This window comes from Gymnoscopelus braueri, assembly GCF_963280865.1.
Source record: "Gymnoscopelus braueri genome assembly, chromosome: 19".
Taxonomy (NCBI): Eukaryota; Metazoa; Chordata; class Actinopteri; order Myctophiformes; family Myctophidae; genus Gymnoscopelus; species Gymnoscopelus braueri.
This window is the reverse complement of record NC_137621.1, coordinates 29,069,470-29,090,031: the sequence shown is the minus strand read 5'-3', so window position 1 is coordinate 29,090,031 and position 20,562 is coordinate 29,069,470. Positions and strand designations below refer to the sequence as shown.

The 20,562-nt window shown below is 42.9% G+C and overlaps 1 protein-coding gene across 1 annotated transcript in view; it reads right to left on the bottom strand.

Annotated features, from left to right (window-relative positions):
* fndc3ba (fibronectin type III domain containing 3Ba) overlaps positions 1–20,562 on the bottom strand; it is a 164,587-nt gene that overhangs the window by 41,021 nt on the left and 103,004 nt on the right. Inside the window, exons 13-20 of the mRNA XM_080414878.1 lie at positions 19,208–19,332; positions 17,179–17,353; positions 16,170–16,256; positions 12,680–12,815; positions 10,448–10,519; positions 7,215–7,333; positions 6,525–6,630; positions 2,011–2,183 (exon numbers count right to left, since the gene is read on the bottom strand). Coding sequence (XP_080271004.1) covers positions 2,011–2,183; positions 6,525–6,630; positions 7,215–7,333; positions 10,448–10,519; positions 12,680–12,815; positions 16,170–16,256; positions 17,179–17,353; positions 19,208–19,332 — 993 coding nt within the window. The remainder of the gene's footprint in view (positions 1–2,010; positions 2,184–6,524; positions 6,631–7,214; positions 7,334–10,447; positions 10,520–12,679; positions 12,816–16,169; positions 16,257–17,178; positions 17,354–19,207; positions 19,333–20,562) is intronic.

Here is a 20,562-nt window from a genome sequence, read left to right as displayed (position 1 = left end):
TTTGAGGTATTTGTACTTTACTGTACTCTAGTATTTCCAATTTCCCATACTTTTACTGCTACTCCACTACATCTCAGAGGCAAATATTGTACTTTTACTCCACTACAATTATTTGAAAACTTGAGTTACTTTGCAGATATAAATTATTACATTATAAAACATACATTAACCACTTCAGCCCTATTTTATACCTTGGCTATTTGAAAATAGGCGATCTACAAGCTCGCGACGCGTTGTGAGCTTGTAGATCTGCTATTTTCAAACATTTTAGTACTTTTACATTTGGTACTTTAAGTACATTTTGACACCAATACTTTTACTCAAGTACATTTTGAATTCCGGACTTTTACTTGTAACAGAGTACTTCTATATTGCAGTATTGATTACTTAAGTAAAACATTTGAGTACTTTTTCCACCACTGGTACGTGGTACTGTTACATACAGTAAGAGCCTGGATGTGGTGCATTCTGTGCAAGTGATAAATACAGTGAACCTTGTGGACACAGTCAAACCCTCAGCTTTCATTTATCCATATTATAATTTGAAGTTAAATTAACACAGTTAGTTTACAGCAGGCGGCGACCTTTTTGACATCGAGTGCCATGTTTTTTATTGTCTTGATAGTCATTGTGCCATATCGACATTAATGACACCACATCAGAATGTTGTATTGCCAACAGATTTTGATTTCCCATATACTGTACACACAGTAACAACCTCTTTTGAAATACTTTCTTTCCCATCAGGACATTCTAATGATCATTAGCCTCAGAGCAATAACCCACCTCCTACAGTAAACTCGCAGACTCCCTCCCCAGTCAAGACTTTGGAGTTTGAATGAATGTAGAATTATGTGCAGGTTGTAATTTGCATACAGATGTGAAATGTGAATATTTTATTTTAGCAAAAAAAATATCCTCTCTCTCACACTTATGCCAGTGATCACCCTTCCCTGTGCCAAAAGAAATTAGTTACTAGTTGCTTTGCAGATATAAATTATTACATTATAAAACATACATCAACCACTTTAGCCCTATTTTATACCTAGGCTATTTGAAAATAGCAGATCTACAAGCTCACAACGTGTCGCATTGTGAGCTTGTAGATCGGCTATTTTCAAAATAGCCCAGGCTACCGTGTCTAAGGTAGCCTAGTATACCCCTGGTTTACAGCGCAGCTAAACAATACATGCACTGGATCCTCTTGTCTTGAATGTGTCCTCTGTACTGTGCGTGTGCATGTGCGCGTGTGTGTGTGTGTGTGTGTGTGTGTGTGTGTGTGTGTGTGTGTGTGTGTGTGTGTGTGTGTGTGTGTGTGTGTGTGTGTGTGTGTGTGTGTGTGTGTGTGTGTGTGTGTGTGTGTGCGTGCGTGCGTGCGTGCGTGCGTGCGTGCGTGTGTGTGTGTGTGTGCGTGTGTGTGTGTGTGTGTCTGCTTGCTAACCAGCTGTGAGTGTCTGCTGCCTCCTCTCAGGGGCTAACCCACCAAACCAATCAGACTACAGCTAGAGTGCAGAACACTCACCGTATCTCTGTTTGGGTTGTCTGGGGCAAACTGCCCTGGGAACACTGTATGTACGTGTGTGTGTGTGTGTGTGTGTGTGTGTGTGTGTGTGCGTGTGTGCGCGTGCGTAATTGTTTTGTTTTTTATTGTCAGTGTTACTGAACATTTTCATAGTCCTCTCTCTGTGCTGATGTTTAATGGCCCATAACACCCATTAACTGCCCACACAGCTAATTCTGTTTCAAAACAAACCCTAACATCTTATGGACACTTTTTGGGGTTTTGTAGGCCAGCTGGCTAGGTAGCAAACAACTGTTTCTCTGACCGTTTATGTCGTCTCCCAGGGCAACGGGGACAAACAGGATGTTCATGGCAGCTGTGTTATTGTATACAGCCTGAAACCTAGCCTATACAGTGTGTGTGTGTGTGTGTGTGTGTGTGTGTGTGTGTGTGTGTGTGTGTGTGTGTGTGTGTGTGTGTGTGTGTGTGTGTGTGTGCGCGCGCCTTACCCCAGCCTCGTTGGCGGCCCGGAGACGGAAGCTGTACGTGGCTCCGGGTAGCAGACTACCCACGGTGCATTGCAGCTTCGTCCCATGGTACAACTCCGCCGGCTCGGCGTCTCCCTCGCTCATCTCCAGACTGAACACACACTCCTCACACACTCCCTCTGAGAGAGGAGAGTCTGGACGGGCGGAACGAGAGAGAGAGAGAGAGAGAGAGAGAGAGAGAGAGAGAGAGAGAGAGAGAGAACACGAAGGGGAAGAAGGTGATGAGCAGTGGTGGAAAAAGCACTCAAATCTTTCACTTAACCCATTAAGGCCTGAGGTTCCGATTCTACAAAATGTCTTCTAAATCGTAACAGTTTTTTGAAAAATCTTTTGTTGCTATGTCAGTGGTTTTCAAAAAAAATTATGTCAAGGACCCCATGTATTTGGCCCCCATCTCAAAATATGTTGTTCCAGGGACCTCCAGAAGCAAAGATTTGAGTTACAAGTGTTCGCTTTAAAAATATATACCGTAATTTCCGTAGTATAAGGCGCACCTGAATATACGCCGCACCAGCCAAATTTAGGGAAAAAAACAAATGTGTGCATATACAAGCCGCACTGGACTATAAGCCGCAGGTGTGAAATCCATAGATTTAGGAGGTCCCCTAGTGGCCGTTAGCTGTAAAAATCCATAGATTAGCCGCACCGTTGTATAGGCCGCAGGGTTCAAAGCATGGGGGGAAAAGTAGCGGCTTATAGACCGGAAATTACGGTATATTGAAAGATTTGCACACATTTTCTCGATTTTTCAAAAATAGCAGATCTACAAGCTCATAGGAGCTTGTAGATCTGCTATTTTTGAATAGCCCAAAGTGTAAAATAATGCATTTTAGCTCAAATAAAAAAATGACAGATGCGTCCCAGGTCTTGATGGGTTAAGTAAAAGTATCAATACTGCAATGTAGAAGTAGTACTCAGTAAGGGCGCGGTCCCGCCGCACCTTTATTTTACCTATGGGGCGGAATCTGCCAATGCTTTGCCAATGCAACTGGGTAGATTCATGGTCTTGGCGTATTTTTCCCATGAATCCACGCATTTGCATTGACAAAGCATTGGCAGATTCCTCCCCAGAGGTAACATAAAAGTGCGGTGGGACCGCGCCCTTACAAGTGAAAGTCCGGAATTCTAAATTTACTTGAGCAAAAGTACAAAGGTCTTGGTATCAAAATGTACTTAAAGTACCAAAAGTAAAAGTACTAAAATGTAGATCTACAAGCTCACAACGCGTCGCGATGCGACGCGTTGTGAGCTTGTAGATCGGCTATTTTCAAACAGCCTAGGTATAAATTAGGACTAAATTGGTTAATGTATGTTTTTTTACTTTATATCTGCAAAGCAACTAGTAAATAAAGTTTTCAAATAATTGTAGTGGAGTAAAAGTACAATATTTGCCTCTGAGATGTAGTGGAGTAGAAGTGAAAGTATAGACAATTGGAAATACTCCAGTAAAGTAAAAGTACCTCCAAATTGTACTCAAGTACAGTACTTGAGTAAATGTACTTAGTTACTTTACACCACTGGTGATGAGAGAAGTTGAAAAAGAAATAACGAAGAGGAAAAAATAAAAAGAAGAGAGGGAGGGAGAGAGAGAGAGAGAGAGCGGAACGAGGGGAGATGGAGGGAGACTGAAACCCGAACGCGCTGATCGACACGTTGCTAAACAAGCGCAATAACCCCGGCAACACCAGGCATGCTGAAAACGTTTCTTGTACTTAAGAATATTTGCTGAAGAACTACAATAACTAGATGTTTTGACGATCATTATATCAGGTAAACGTCTTGCAGGATATGGGATTCGTGCCTTCATTGTTGATCTATCCATCTATCTATTCCCAAAAGGTGGTGAATGTGAGATTAATGAGGAAGGGAGACAGAGGGCGAGAAAATGCCTGCAATGAATAATGTCTGACCTTCAAATCAGTCCGCTAATGGTCCCAACGCTACCCCCAAACTAGCCTGATTGAAACACAGGCCCAGATGTATTTCACCGGGGTTAACCCATGAAGACCTGAGGCCGATTCTTACAAATGTTTTTCTAAATCCTAACTGTTTTCTGAAAAAAACGTACGTTTCTACATCAGTGGTTCTCAAACTTTTTCATGTCAAGGACAGCAAAATGACATGTATTTGGGCGCCGACCCCCATCTCAAAATATGTTGTTCCAGGGACCCCCCCAGAAGCAAAGATTTGAGTTAAAAAATTTCGCTTTAAAAGAATATAAATATATCAATTTGCACACATTTTCTCGATTCTTCAAAAATAGCAGATCTACAAGCTCGTAGCGCGGCACTCGGTGCCGCGCTATGAGCTTGTATATCTGCTATTTTTTAATAGCCCAAAGTGTAAAATAATGCTTTTTAGCCCCAAATCTAAAAATGACACAGATGCGTTCCAGGTCTTAAAGGGTTAAAGCGAGAGGTTCCTCCAACTTATTTTCATTTTTATTTTTTTTCACGTCAGTCCACATTTATCAAATTAAATAACACAACTGGAGGCTTACGCCTGCCAACGCCAAAACGACTCTAATCAGCCGTAATGGGATGAGCATTAGGCGAGGGTTAGGCTGGAATTAGGCTTTAATGGGGCTAAATTATGGACGGATTAGGGTTGAAAATATGGTTGCGTTATTGCCAGAGGTTGATGTAAGACCTCTAAGTGTTACTTGAAAAGCAGCCAAAAGCTCTCAAGCAAACAAAAAAAACACAGTGTGTGTGTGTGTGTGTGTGTGCGTGCGTGCGTGCGTGCGTGCGTGCGTGCGTGCGTGCGTGCGTGCGTGCGTGCGTGCGTGCGTGCGTGCGTGCGTGCGTGAGACAGAGGGTGTATACTGTATGCCAGGGGTGGGCAACTTTGTAGATGGTGAGGGCCACAAAATTTCCACACTCACTCTGGGGGGGCGCATTGTTTATCGGCAGGGACACCCCCCCCCCCCCCCCCGTTGACAAAACGGACCCCCCCCCCCCGTAACGGGCCGTTGTCACGTCACTCCTGAGATCACTTGCGTTTCATTTTGAAAGGATTGATCCCCCCCAAAATCATGTTTTTGCTTCAAACGGTTACGTTTTGTGCATTTGTGGCGCCCCCTATGGATCAAAGTGGAAATGCTTTTGGGGATTCGTTGAGTGAACCACCATTGACATGTGATTCAAATTTGGGATTGATTGGACGTTTCGTTCGTGATTTTTGGCGTTTTTTGTAAAACAGGCCCCTCCCACTAAATTTGGAAGCCAATTACGGACGAACGGTATGGACTAACAAAATTCCGCTTGGAGGTGTTTATCGCATGGGTCCAGAGATCATGTGTACCAATTTGTGTGAGATTTGGATAAAATATGTGGGAAAAGGAGCTAAAAGTGTGTTTTGAAGAAAATTCTAAATGGCGGAAAATCTATCCAAACGCAAATGGTTGTGGCCTGTATGGGGAGTTGCGTCATGACCCAAGGAATCCAGGGGTAAAGATTTTTACGTACGACCTACGGTTCAAAAGTTATAGGCCAAAAGGTAAAGTGGACTGTTATAGCGCCACCATGTGGCCGACTGGTGTAATTCTTTTATTAATAATTTTTCAATAAACTATGAACCTCCCCTCAAAGTCTTTTAACTCTAGCACTTATGGTTTCCGAGAAAAAAATACTTGAATTTGAGTTTTTTCATTTTCCCATTAAAGTGGATGGGGAAATTTAATGCACTAATAAATCAATATCAATTAAACTATGTAACCAATCTCTTAGCAAAGTACAAGCAGTCTGGTCCCGGTGAAGCCGGTCAATTTGACATATGGCACGAAATTGGGAAAAATAAACTGTGGGAGAAATAGCGCGCAAGAAAAAAGTTTATCTAGTGGAATAATAAAGTCGGTAGAGTACTATAGTCTGGTTGCCCATTCGGGCAACCACACTAATAAGGCTTCTATCAAAATAAACGAGAGTGCGCTCTACTGGTGGACTGTTGTAATTAAAATGGTTCATGGAAAGTTGCATGTTTGGAACAGCTGAAGGCAATAGTTCACCATTTCGGATATGTTTAGATTACTTTGTTTTTCTTTGTGATTTCAAAATTATATATATTTTTTTTGGTCTGGGGCCGCATTGAGGGGCCGCCAGTTGCCCATCCCTGCTGGATGCCATTGGTTCTCAAAGTGTGTGGGGGGTGGGGGGTCCCCAGACAAAAAATGTGTTAATAAAGAGTTAAAGAGTCACAATCATTTCAACCCCTTTATCCATATTGTATACTTTGGCTATTCAAAAATAGCAGATCTACAAACTCATAGCGCGGCACCGAGTGACGGCTATGAGGCCAAGTACATATCATGATATTTGGGAGGGGGGGGGGGGGCGAGGAAACGGAAAACGGAAAAGGAAACGGAAAGGAAAAGAAAACGGACACGGAAAACGGACACGGAACCGGAAAAAGTTCCGAGAACCACTGCTGTATGCATGTGTGTGTGTCTGTGTGTGTTTGTGTTCATGCACACTCACCCCACTCTAACTGAACTTCCTTGTGCTTGGCTTTACCCACAATTCTGGGCGGCTGGCAGGGCCCTGGAGGGACACTTAACGTACGGACCGGAACACTAACAGTACACTGGGGAGCAGAGAGGAGCATGGGAAATGCAGTCAAATAACGACGATCAACACGTCGACGTGTTGTGAGCTTGTAGATCGGCTATTTTCCAAATAGCCTAGGTATAAAATAGGGCTAAAGTGGATAATGTATGTTTTATAATGTAATAATTTATATCTGCAAAGTAACTAGTTACTAAAGTTTTCAAACAATGGTAGTGGAGTAAAAGTACAATATTTGCCTCTGAGATGTAGTGGAGTACCTCAAAATTGTACTTAAAGAGATATTTCACTTTCAAAAAAAGTTTTGGTCATTCTATCGTCTACTCAGGCTTTTGTGAGCCCCCCAGACCGTTTTTAAGTTGCTTGATTCAGTATTTAGATATTTGATATTCATTTTATCAGACACGCCCCCTTCCTATACAAACCCATTATTTTAGTTATTATTAGTTTTTTTGAAAGTGAATTATCCCTTTAAGTACAGCACTTGAGTAAGTGTACTTAGTTACTTAACACCACTGGGTCTACTCTCTGAGGTTGTGTACTCAAATGCCCACAATTCAAATACAGGCTGTGACTGACTGTGTGTGTGTGTGTGTGTCTTACCGGGCTGTGTCCTCCTGTGCTGATGCTACACACACGTAGACGGTAGGAGGTCCCAGGCGTCAGGCGCTCACAAACACACTCTGTTGCTGGACCACTGTACGCCACCTCCCACTGACTCGCTACAAACGTACGTACACACACACACACACACACACACACACACACACACACACACACACACACACACACACACACACACACACACACACACACACACACACACACACACACACACACACACACACACACACACACACACACACACACACACACACACACACACACGCACACACACACAAGGAGGGAATCAGAGTGGTTAGACGACACTTCATAAAAGGCACATTTAGCGTATACTAAATGTGACCTAATTAACAGCTGTACGCTGCATTGTGTCGCTCTTCGTTCTGTTGATGATGGTACGATGTGGGCGTTGGATTATGAAATGCATCATTATGCCTGTGAAATGGCAGGGCATTGATATTTAAACACCTGCTCTGCGTTTCCCACAATGGTTTAGATTTGGCTTTCATTCTTTTCCTTTTTTTTATTACCGTAATTATGTAACGCAGGGGTCTTCAACAGGGGGTCAGAGTTACTACAGGGGGGGCCGTCAAATCAAAAATAGCCGATCTACAAGCTCGCAACGCCTCGCAAAGAGGTTTGGTGTTGGTCTATGAAATCTATGAAAATACAATTTTATACAGTATGTAGTGGGGGGGGTCCCTGCTTCATCTCTCTTTCAGCTAGGGGGTCCTTGGGCTGAAAACGTTGAAGACCCCTGATATAACGTGTATTCCCAACAACGACAGCATATGCTGGAAATGGAGTTATTTAGCAAAACGTCACAAACATCTGCAGGTGTCAGCTGACAGCAGCTCCCTGGCCTGCAGCCACTGCAGGCAACGGCACTAAGATGTGACGTTTAAAGGGTTAGTTCAGATTTTTTTAGTATTTTCTGTAGGAAATATTTACCATTAATGTAGTGGTTGCAAAGGTATTAATTGATTGCCCGAGTCCCGTGGTCCGAGTTCTGGTCCGGTTCTGATGAATATGAAGTAGTTCTGGTAGATTTGGTGGGGGCCGCTCATTAAAAATAAATTAATTAAAAAAAACTAGCGTCATTTGTATTGTTGACCTATTTCTACCATATAGAGCAGGTTTCGTTCAATTTCGACCCCTCTGTCACATGGTACTATTTTTTGTGTCATATATTTTGTGAGTGAGTAGGCTGCCGCGGCGTAGTGATTCTGGACACAAAAAATAGTACCATGTGACAGAGGGGTCGAAGTTGAACGAAACCTGCAATATATGGTAGAAATAGGTCAACAATACAAATGATGCTAGTTTTTTTGATTAATTTATTTTTAATGAGCGGCCCCCACCAAATCTACTAATCTACCGGAACTACTTCATATTCATCAGAACCGGACCAGAACTCGGACCACGGGACTCGGGCAATCAATTAATACATTTGCAACCACTACATCAATGGTAAGTATTTCCTACAGAAAATACTCAAAAAATCTGAACTAACCCTTTAAGACCGAGGATACACACCAATGTCATATGTTTTAATTTTAATTTTGTAATTTGTAATACTGTCTTAATGTTAAGGTTTTTGTTATGGTTATGTTGGTATGGCTTTTTGGAAATGAAAGTAATTGTTAAAGGACGACTTCACCCATTTTCAACCTTTCTTCATATAATTGGTCCTCACTAATACTCATGATAAAATGGTACAATTTTTTTCTACTCGGTCTGTGTCTCGTAGGAGGGCTGTAGACCCGTCTACCAGTGACATCATCATTAGGCAGATTTTTTTTTCCCAACAAGATTTCAATTTTTTAATTTAGATTTTCATTAACGTGAGAACAATGGCTTCTATTATTGCATTGCAACTTTCCATGAATAGAAAGCCTGCAGTTTCTATTAGCTTGGATTCCCCATCGATGATGTCACTGGTAGACAGGTTTCTGAACTGTCCACAGCCTTCCTCTGAGACACAGAGTGAGTAGGAAAAAAATGGTACCATTTGATCATGAGCATTAGTGAGGACCTATTATATGAAGACAGGTTGAAAATGGGTGAAGTTGTCCTTTAAGGGGGCGTGGGAGGGGGGTGGAGGGAGGGTATGTGTGTATGTACTGTATGTATGAGAGTGTTTTGATGTTGTCATTGTAAGTACAAAATTGATCAAAGTCAACAGTGAGATGAGTCAGGACCATAATGACAATTCACCAAGGTAACTAACTAGTACGGAGAACAGTGGTACTGACAGGAACCACAGATGGAGACAAGAGAGAGAAGAGACAGGAGAAAGGTGTGTGTGTGTGTGTGTGTGTGTGTGTGTGGGGGGGGGGGGGGGGGGGGAGTTCTGGAATCAATGTTTGAGGAGTTCCTGTCAAAGACAATGACGTTTGCGGTACAAAGCGCAATCGGTCGCAGCTCGGCACCTGCGTGAGCTGGGCCAGTTCTATAATGATGCAAACCACAGTTTGGGGGCATTCTGTCGCAAAGTTGCAACTCGATGCGTCGCGAATCATCGACGTGGACTCGGCTTTAGACTGACGGTGGAGAACGGAGACCACCGCCACTGTGGAGAACGGGGCTTTCGTCACTCAAAATAAGTACTTTTGATGAGTAAATAAGGTAGAGTATGTTTTTCTCCTGAGGCTTTTAACTGTGTCCCTGACAGAGCATTACTCTACTAATGCACTTGACCAGAGCTAAGAGAGACAAAGAGAGAGAGAGGGGCGGGGGGGGGGGGGAGGGTTAACCCATTAAGACCGGGAACGCATCTGTGTGTTATTTTTAGATTTCCTTGGCTATTCAAAAATAGCAGATATACAAGCTCATAATGAGCTTGTGGATCTGCTATTTTTGAGGGGGAAAAAAATCCTGAAAATGTGTGCATATCTTTGAATATATATACACTTTTAACTCAAATCTTTGCTTCTGGGGGGGGGGGGGGGCGGTCCCTGGAACAAAATATTTTGAGATGGGGGGGTCCGCGGCCAAATACATAATCATTTTGGGTGGTCCTTTTGGGTGTTTTTATTTTTTAACTGTTAGGATTTAGAAGACATTTGTAGAATCCCCAGAAGCAAAGATTTGAGTTAAAAATGTTGGCTTTAAAATTTTTTTTGGGGAATAGCCAAAGTATAAAACAATGGCTTAAAGTGATTTTAATGGGTTTTAGGGTGCAGTTATAGGGAGAAAGGCAGAGCCTGTACCTTCAGAACATCCCTCGGAGATCTCCAGCAGGTATGTGAGAGCCTCTGAGCCGCCGTTGTCCTGGGGGGGATCTGCAGGACAGAAGCATCGTCACCATCGTCACAATACAGCATTGGTTCTCAAAGTGGGGTCCGGGGACCCCCAGGGGTCCTTGAGGGAGTTCCAGGGGGTCCCCAGCTAAATGATAGTTAGGAACCAAATGGACCCTTATGGGTCTGTAACTCTGAGAGTGTACAAATGGAACCAAATGGACCCTTACGGGTCCATTTGGTTCCATTTGTACACTCTCAGAGTTAAATGAACATTGATTTTACAATATAAAATGGGGTTCCAGAGATAGAAATGCCATTAAATGGGGGTCCGTAGCCTAATGCATGTCAAACTGGGGGTCCTTGAAATTAAAATGGTTGAGAATCACTGCTAGAGCCGTAACAAATCTTCTCTTATGGGGGTCCCTGGCATATCTTTTCAAATGGGGGCTCCGGGGATAATAAGTGTCCATTTGAGGGTTCCTTGACATGAAAGTTTGAGAACCACTGACATACAGGATGTGTAAATGTACTACAGCTGACTATGAACACTACTATATTAGATAGATGAATAATCAATACCAAAAATATATATTATATTAATGTTTAATATAATTACATTATATTTTTTCAATAAAAGTATACATTTTGTTTTAGTGTTTTAAATCTTCGACTGCCCCAAACACGAGTTAGACGTGTTTTTTTTTTTTCAGTGGTTTCCCACCAGATGGAGCCGTTATTTATCCTATAGACGCCTTAACAGACAACGTCACACTGATAAGAACCAGTATGCGCGCGCAGGTCGGCACCAAATGAACCCCACCGCTCATAAGATGCAATGTAAAAGTGGTCACAGTCTCACGTGTAAAAATGCATCCCATCAAACTTTCAGATGCTGTTTTTCTCCCAGTGTGGAGGAAGAATGCTTAGGATTTTTACTGTGATCTCTCACTCTTGAAATATATAGTCCTTGGCACGAGTGCCGCGCTACGAGCTTGTAGATCTGCTATTTTTGAAAAATATGGAAATAATATTTTTTATATTTTTTTCAAGAAACTGTTAGGATTTAGAAAACATTTTTAAGAATCACCTCAGGTCTTAATGGGTTAAAAAAATCACACCCAGTGTGAAGTGATCGGTGTGGTCATCACAGTGATGGAAGCTCACTTTTTTTTTTAAATGTTTTTTTTTAAGTGCATAGTCCTATTTATAGGTTATTAATGTCATCATGTGTCTCGCTAGCCAATCACAGTGCTGAATAGAGTCAGCCAATAGAGTCAGCCAATCACAGTACAGCTAGGGATGTACTAATGAGCCAATCACAGTACAGCAAATGTGTACTAATGAGGTGTCCCAACCCCACTTATAGGGGCGGCTACACCGCCCAAAAATAAGAAGATAATTTACTTCCTGTTTATTTCCTGAGGGGAAATGTCTATAGCTCCGTTCCTCTTGCTCCTCTTGCAAAAACAAGCCTCATGCAACTGGCCAAAGCTATGCAACCGCTGTGTTGCATGGCTGTTCCGAGACTCCCGAGATAATTTTTCAAAGGTAGGCACTGGGTGACACTATTACACTATTACTCTGGCAGTTAAAGAGTGTTAATAAGAGGAACTTTACTTTCTATCCATTTCCTTTCTTTCTTTCTTTCTTTCTTTCTTTCTAAGAATTCTGTCCTACAATACCAAAGAGTACAGTAGCTTTATGAGCAGTGAAACTGGCACATGCAGTTCATTGTAATTGCACTATTTCTCTGTAACTGGGGTGATTTCTGTGCCTAATTAAGGTTATAAACAATTCTGCATGACGAGTGGTGAAATTAAACTCAAGATGGTGCATCTCGATCCCGTACTGCTAAAATTAATGAATAACAACACAGTGTTAGTTTGGTGGCATTTAAGGGAATTGACTCTATTGACATCAAAGCTACAAACTCACAAAAGGTAATTATGACTTCTTTCTCATTCCAACCCACTGAATTAAATGGACCCAGTACAGTGGGAGTTGCTGCGTTCCTGTGTGCTCTGGCCTTTCCACGTTCATTGTTAGGCCCACTAGACATGTTTCGTTAATGCGTCAACGCTGCCCACTCTTTGCGGTTGACGTTACATGTGATGATTCAGTGGTGGCCTTGTGAACCGGGTCGGCAGCAGGATAAACATCACATTTAGCATTCAATACAACAACAACAACAAGTTTTACCCCAGGTGACGGTGAAGCCATAGGGGGTCGCTGCAGTGATGCAGGGTGTAGATGGGGGACCTGGTTTGTCCGGACTGGTGGTGCAGACCAGCACCTCACTGGGACTGCTCTTCCCCTCCAGGTTTGACGCTATCAGCTGTAATAGGGAAAGAAATTCATTTTGATTGATTTCAGTTCAAGGCTTTTATTGTATTGTCCCCAGTTACGCTGTTTTTGTTTAGTTTTGGTAGCAAAGGTGTGAAATGGCAGAAAATGTGTTTAAAATTATGCAAGTATGTATATTCAGATGTATTATTAACCCATTAAGACCGGGAACGCACGTGTCACTTTAGATGTCTTTGGCTATTCAAAAATAGCAGATCTACAAGCTCGTAGCGCGGCACTCACGCTTGTAGATCTGCTATTTTTGGGAAAAAATCATGAAAATGTGAGCAAATCTTTGAATATATATATTTTTAAAGCTTAACAAAACATTTGTAACTCTAATCTTTGCTTCTCGGGGGTCCCTGGAACAAATTATTTGACAAATGTTTGCTTTAAAACAATAAAACAATTCAAAGATTTGCACAAACTTTCACGATTTTTCAAAAAAAAAAAGAAAAAAAAAAAAGCTCATAGCGCGGCACTCTGTAAATGGCCAAGTACGCTAAGTGGAGGCCATGCAGTCCGGAGTCTATCCCTACACAGGTTATGGGGGGGCCGGGGTAAGAAGAGAGAAAGAGTAAAGGGAAGGAGGGAATAGAGAGTAAATGGAGCACGGCCTCACAAAGATTCACAGTAACAAAGCACTCCGAAGTCCTTCTGGTTACTTTGAATTCATATAGGACACGGACAGGCACAGCATACATACACAGACGCGTTTCGGCGTCAAGCCTCCCTCAGCGTGTATCCCCGTGAGAGAGAGAGAGAGAGACAGAGAGAGATGGGGAGAGACAAGAGAGAGAAAGAGCAGAGAGAGAGATTGAATGTGAGAGAGCACTGAAGACGAGGGTGAGTGAAGGTAAAGGGGAGTGTAAAGGAAACTCTCAATCGATCAAGCGGTACAACGCGTTGCCCTTTTCAATGAACGCCTCCCACTCATCTCTGCCCCTTATTCCCTGCCCCCCCCACCGCCTCCACTCTCCTCCCCTGCCTCCCTTCCATTACCTCAGCCAACACAATCAATCCTCTGTTCGCACATGCAAACAACCTGCGAGCGAGCGAGCGCGCGCGCACGCACGCACGCACGCACGCACACACACACACACACACACACACACACACACACACACACACACACACACACACACACACACACACACACACACACACACACACACACACACACACACACACACACACACACACACACACACACACACACACACACACACACGTGAAGGTACTGCATCCGTATGTGATTTGTTTTACAGATCAATGACCTGGAGGTAGTGCGTGTGTGTGTGTGTGTGCGTGTGTGTGTGTGTGTGCGTGCGTGCGTGTGCGTGTGGTTGCATACTGTATGTGATTGTCTGCACCTTACAATCTCTAGCATCTCACCTAACGCTCTGTGACAGTGTGTGAGCGAGTTCACCGGCTCTGTGTACGACGTATACATGTCTGTGCGAGATTTAAGCCTGAATTAACACTCGGTCGCGCACCAGGAAATAGCAGATCTACAAGCTCACGGCTCGTAGATTCGGATATTCCCGGTGGCGCGACACAGCGTGCAATCCAAGTATAAATCAGCCATTTAAAAAAAAAAGGCGATGCAAAGATGAGGTGACTTGTTTGTGGTGATTACACCGAAGAGTCTGCAGTGGACGAAAACTGGAATCAGAAGAAAGCCAGAAGGGTTTCAGAGGCACTGAGCAACACAAAGAAACGAGTTTTTAAAGTGTGTCGTTTGTCTGCAACATTGACATTAACACTTGGACCCATTGACCCGCAGAGATCAATACTATTGTAGCTCCTTTTTTTTCTCCCACCTCTACATCAAAACACCAAAAAATATCAGGTCTACAATATCACAACGCATCGCAGCCCATCTCGTTGTGAGCTTGTAGGTCCGATATTTTTCGCCGAATAACTTAGCCCCAGAATAGGGAGGCCCAGGGTTCATGTGGTTAACCCATTAAGAACGCTGGAACGCATCTGTGTCACTTTTTGATTTGAGCTAAAAAAAAAGCATTATTCAAAAGCACTATTCAAAAATAGCAGATATAGATCTGCTATTTAAAAAAATGTGTGAAAATGTGTGCAAATCTTTGAATATATATATTGTTTTAAAGCGAACATTTTTTAACTCAAATCTTTGCTTCATGGGGGTCCCTGGAACAAAATATTTTGAGATGGGGGTCCGCGTTTTTTTCATTTTGGGGGTCCTTGACATGAAAAAGTTTGAGCACCACCGATAGAGAAACATACGTTTTTTTTCAAAAAACTGTTAGGATTTAGAAGGCATTTGTAGAATCGGCTTCAGGTCTTAATGGGTTAAACATGACGTCCGAACGTCTCTCTCTCACTCTCTCCTTTGCACTCTCTCTCTCTATCACAAACACAGCCCCTGTCAGGACATTTTGTTTCCTAGCACATTACCAGCAGCTATCAGTGGGGCTCCAGCGGAGCTCCCTGGTGGCTGAATGACTGGCAAATTACCGCTGTTTCACTATTGGCTAAATTGCAGTTTTTTTTTTCTAGAGGTAAATTGCTATATTCCTTGCTGGATTAACCCATTAAGACCGAAAACGCATCTGTGTCATTTTCAGATGTCTTCATTCAAAAAAAAAAATGTTGCAGATATACAGTACAAGTTCATAGCGCGGCAGTGAGCTTGTAGATCTGCTATTTTTTTATCGGGAACATTTTTTAATATATACTCTTTAAAGCGAACATTTGTAACTCAAAACTTTGCTTCTGGGGGTTTCCCTGGAACAAAATATTTGTACAAATGTTCGCTTTAAAAAATACATATTCAAAGATTTGCAAACATTTTCAAGATTTTTCAAAAATAGCCTTTTTTTTTTTTTTTTTTGACACAGATGCGTTCCCGGTCTTAATGGGTTAATACAGTGGTTGTGTTGCCACCGAAAGACACCTGGACGGATGGGTGGACAGTCCTGGCGACATAACAAAAAGGCTTTTATTTCACTAGAGAAAGAGAAGATGATTGGCCGTCATTAGAGAGAGCATGAAAAAAAAATGAGAAAGAAAAGAGATGGAAAAGACTGAAACGATGACTCAATGAACTCGATATGCTCTCTGGGGGGGGGGGCGTGCACGTGATGAACTCTCAGACAAGGCCACGGACGTGCGCGCACCGCGTGTGTGTGTGTAGTGTGTGACGACAGTGTCACAGAGGTCTTGTAAAAAAAAGGTTTTGTTGTGTTTGTTCCACAGACAGCGAACAGAACCCACCGCACGCACACGCACACACATGCACACGCACACACACACACACACACACACACACACACACACACACAGACACACGCACACGGCCCTCTCTTACCCTGAATTTATACTGTGTGCTCCTCTTCAGGCCTTCTACAGTACAGGTCAAGTTTTCTCCAGTGTACTTTGGATGAAAGTCCGTTCCCTGTGGGAGAGAACACAGTACACAGTACTCACACAGCGGCCATCTTACTCTTGCATCACGGGGTGGGGCTGTGTCTGCGCGTGCTTAAAAAAGCATGTCCACTGGAGTGTGTGCGCGCTCGCTGTGTGTGTGTGTGTGTGTGTGTGTGTGTGTACTTAAAGGGATACTTCACTTTCCGCCGGGGGACACATTTAAAAAAAATATTAAAAATAAATGAAAAAAGTTATGGAAAATTCATGGCCCCCTCACGACACGCAGTGTCCTACTAATGTGTGAGGGGGCCATGAATTTTCCATAACTTTTTTCATTTATTTTTAATATTTTTTTTAAATGTGTCCCCGGCCCGAAAGTGAAGTATCCCTTTAAGTACAATTTGGAGGTATTTGTACTTTACTTGAGTATTTCCAATTTCCAATATTTTTACTTCTACTCCACTACATCTCAGAGACAAATATTGTACTTTTACTCCACTACAATTATTTGAAAACTTTAGTTACTAGTTAATTTTCAGATATAAATTATTATAATAAAAACCATGCATTAACCACTTCAGCCCTATTTTATACCTAGGCTATTTGAAAATAGCAGATCTACAAATTGTAGATCTGTTGTAGATCTGCTATTTTCAAATATTTTAGTACTTTTACTTTTAGTACTTCAAGTACATTTTGATGCCAATACTTTTGTATTTTTACTCAAGTAAATATTTTAATTCTGGACTTTTACTTGTAAAAGAGTATTTCTATATTGCAGTATTGGTACTTTTACTTAAGTAAAGAATTTGAGTACTTTTTCCACCACTGTGTGTGTGTGTGTGTGTGTGTGTGTGTGTGTGTGTGTGTGTGTGCGTGCGTGCGTGCACTTATAAAGCATGTCAACGGGAGTGAGTGAGTGTGTGTGTGTGTGTGTGGGTCACACTCACGCTGTTGTCCTCCTGGATCTCCAGGGTGTATTTGAGCTGCTCCTCGCTGGGACTGCCCTCCGGACGCCCCCACTCCAGGGTGACCCAGGCCACCCCTGCCCTCACGAGGCGTGGCGCCAGGGGCAGCGCAGGAAGGGTGCCCATGGTATAGAATACCACCTCCGTGCTGAAACCACTACACACACACACACACACACACACACACACACACACACACACACACACACACACACACACACACACACACACACACACACACACACACACACACACACACACACACACACAGAGAGAGAGAGGTGTTAGGGAGCATAATAAGGCAGAGGCGGAACATATGGAATAGGAGCAGCTACAGTATACATCATAATGACGTTTAATCCAATTTACTTCAATTAACCCATTCTATCCGGGAACGCATCTCTGTCATTTTTAGATTTCTTTGGGCTATTCAAAAATAGCAGATCTGCAAGCTCAAAAAATAGCGAGTGCCGCGCTATTTTTTTTGTGAAAAATCATTAACATTTTGTGCAAATCTCTACAAAATGTCTTCTAAATCCTAACAGTTTTTTTTAACGTATGTCGTTATATCAGTGGTTCTCAAACTTGTTCATGTCCAGGGCCACCCAAAATGATACGCATTTCTCAAAATGCTGTTCCAGGGACCCCCCCCCCCCCCAGAAGCAAAGATTTGAGTTAAAAACTGTTTAAAAAAATACATTTTTATTCAAAGATTTGCACAAATGTTCATGATTTTTCAAAAAATAGCAGATCTACAAGCTCATAGTGTGGCACCGAGTGTCGCGCTATGAGCTTGTATATCTAGATCTAGCATTTAATTATTAGGCATTTAGCAGACACTCTTATCCGGAGCGACTTACAATAAGCAAGGTAATAATCACATATAGAATGCAGAAAGACAACTTGGACGTCGGATCCCAGGTAAACCAAGAACCTAGCAACAGCCTAAACAACATAGTTCTTCTGCTCTTCCGTTCATGATGTTGAGGAAGAGACGGAGGGAGAAGAAAGAAAGTAACTGAAAGAAAAATGTAATGAAAGGATACCAAAAAAAGACACATTCAGCCGTAAGAGCATCAGCGAGGGTTGAGGTCAGACACTTCATGTTGGCCGATTAGGCCTGGCTGGCATTTGGCGTTCCAATTCATTTCAAAAGGTGTTTGATGGGCTGAAGGTCAGCGCTCTGAGCAGGCCAGTGAAGTTCTCCCTAACTGATCTCAACAAAACCATTTCTGTATGGGGGGGGGGCTCTTTCTCTCGTGAATGAGGCCTTCCGCAAACTGTCGCCACAAAATGGGAAGCACAGAACGTCATTGTAGCGCCGTAGCGGTATCATTAAGATTTCCATTCACTGGAACAAAGGGCACTAATTAGAAACACTAATTAGGGGGCAGGGGGGGGGGGCGCTTGGGTGGCACAAGGGTCAAGTTCCTGCCCACCACCACGGAGACTGGGTTGCTTTTAATCTGGCTTTGGCTGGGTGTTAAAAGTAAAAGTATCAATACTGCAATGTAGAAGTACTCTGTTCCAATTTAAAGTCCGGAATTCAAAATGTACTTGGAGTAAAAGTACAAAAGTATTGGTATCAAAATGTACCAAAAGTAAAAGTACAAAAATGTTTGAAAATAGCATGCGACGCGTTGTGAGCTTGTAGATCGGCTATTTTCAAATAGCCCAGGAATAAAATAGGACTAAAGTGGTTAATGTATGTTTTGTAATGTAGTAACTTATATCTGCAAAGTAACTAGTGACTAAAGTTTTCAAATAATTGTCGTGGAGTAAAAGTACAATATCTGCCTCTGAGATATAGTGGAGCAGAAGTAAAAGTATAGACAATTGGAAATACCCCCAGTAAAGGAAAAGTACCTCAAAATTGTACTTAAGTACAGTACTTGAGTAAATGTACTTAGTTACTTCACAGCACTGGTTCCAACAGACACAATTGGCCGTGTCCAGGGGTGGGTATACACACGGTATGAGTGCTGTATGCATGTTGAGTTTTTGTTCTTACCTGGTGCCTATGTCGTTGTGTGCAGCTACCCTGAAGGTATAGCCACTGGCAGGACACAGCCGGGTGAGTTTACAGTGTCGCTGGCTTCCAAAGTAATATTCTCTGAAAACACTGTTCTTCTTCCCCTGCAGCCAGGAGAGGAGAGGAGAGGAGAGGAGAGGAGAGGAGAGGAGAGGAGAGGAGAGGAGAGGAGAGGGAGAGGAGAGGAGAGGAGAGGAGAGGAGAGGAGAGGGAGAGGGGGTGAGGGGAGGGGAGAGGAGAGGAGAGGGAGAGGGAGAGGGAGAGGGAGGGGAGGGGAGGGGAGGGGAGAGGTGTTTATATTAAAAAAAAGATACCAAGGGCCCATGGAAAGATGAGGAAATACATTTGAGAGAAGGACGGAGATAAAGATGAGAAACGAGCAGGGAAACATAGCGAGGGGGTCCGAGAAGGCAATACATTTAAAGTACAAAACAGAGACAGAAAGGTATGACTTGGAGCATTGGTTCTCAAAGTGGGGTCCGGGGACCCCCAGGGGTCCTTGATGGAGTTCCAGGGGGTCCCCAGCTAAATGATAGATAGTTAACCAAATGGACCCTTATGGGTCTGTAACTCTGAGTGTACAAATGGAGCCAAATGGACCCAAACGGGTCGATTTGGTTCCATTTGCACACTCTAAGAGTTAAATTACCATTGATTTTGCAATATAAATTGGGGTCCCCGAGATAGAAATGCCATTAAATGGGGGTCCGTAGCCCTAATGCATGTCAAACTGGGGGTCCTTGAAATTAAAATGGTTGAGAATCACTGCTAGAGCCGTAAAAATCTTCTCTTATGGGGGTCATATCTGGCATATCTTTTCAAATGGGGGTCCGCGGGCTAATAAGTGTCAATTTGGGGGGTCCTTGACATGAAGAAGTTTGAGAACCACTGACTTGGAGGGATGCAGGAAGAACAGGGGTAAAGGGGGATCAACGATTACAAATGTAAAAGAACGAAAAGGAAACGAAAAGGAAAAGTAAAAAGGACGTGAAAGAGGGCGAGTTAACCCTTTAAGACCGGGAACGCATCTGTGTGTCATTTCTAGATTTCTTTGGCTATTCAAAAACAGCAGATATACAAGCTCATAGCGTGGCTTCTATTTTTGAAAAATCGTGAAAATTCGCGGCACCGAGTGCCACGCTATGAGCTTGTATATCTGGTATTTTTTTGAATCGCCCAAAGAAATCTAAAAATCACACCCAGTGTGAAGAGAGTGGTGCCTTTGAATTAGTGTAACTGGTTGCATCCTTGTGTTGCAATCAGCTGCAGCTGTTGAGGCCGTGCTCAAACTGACGGACGGACGGACAGACCCACACACACGGTCAAGTGTAGGA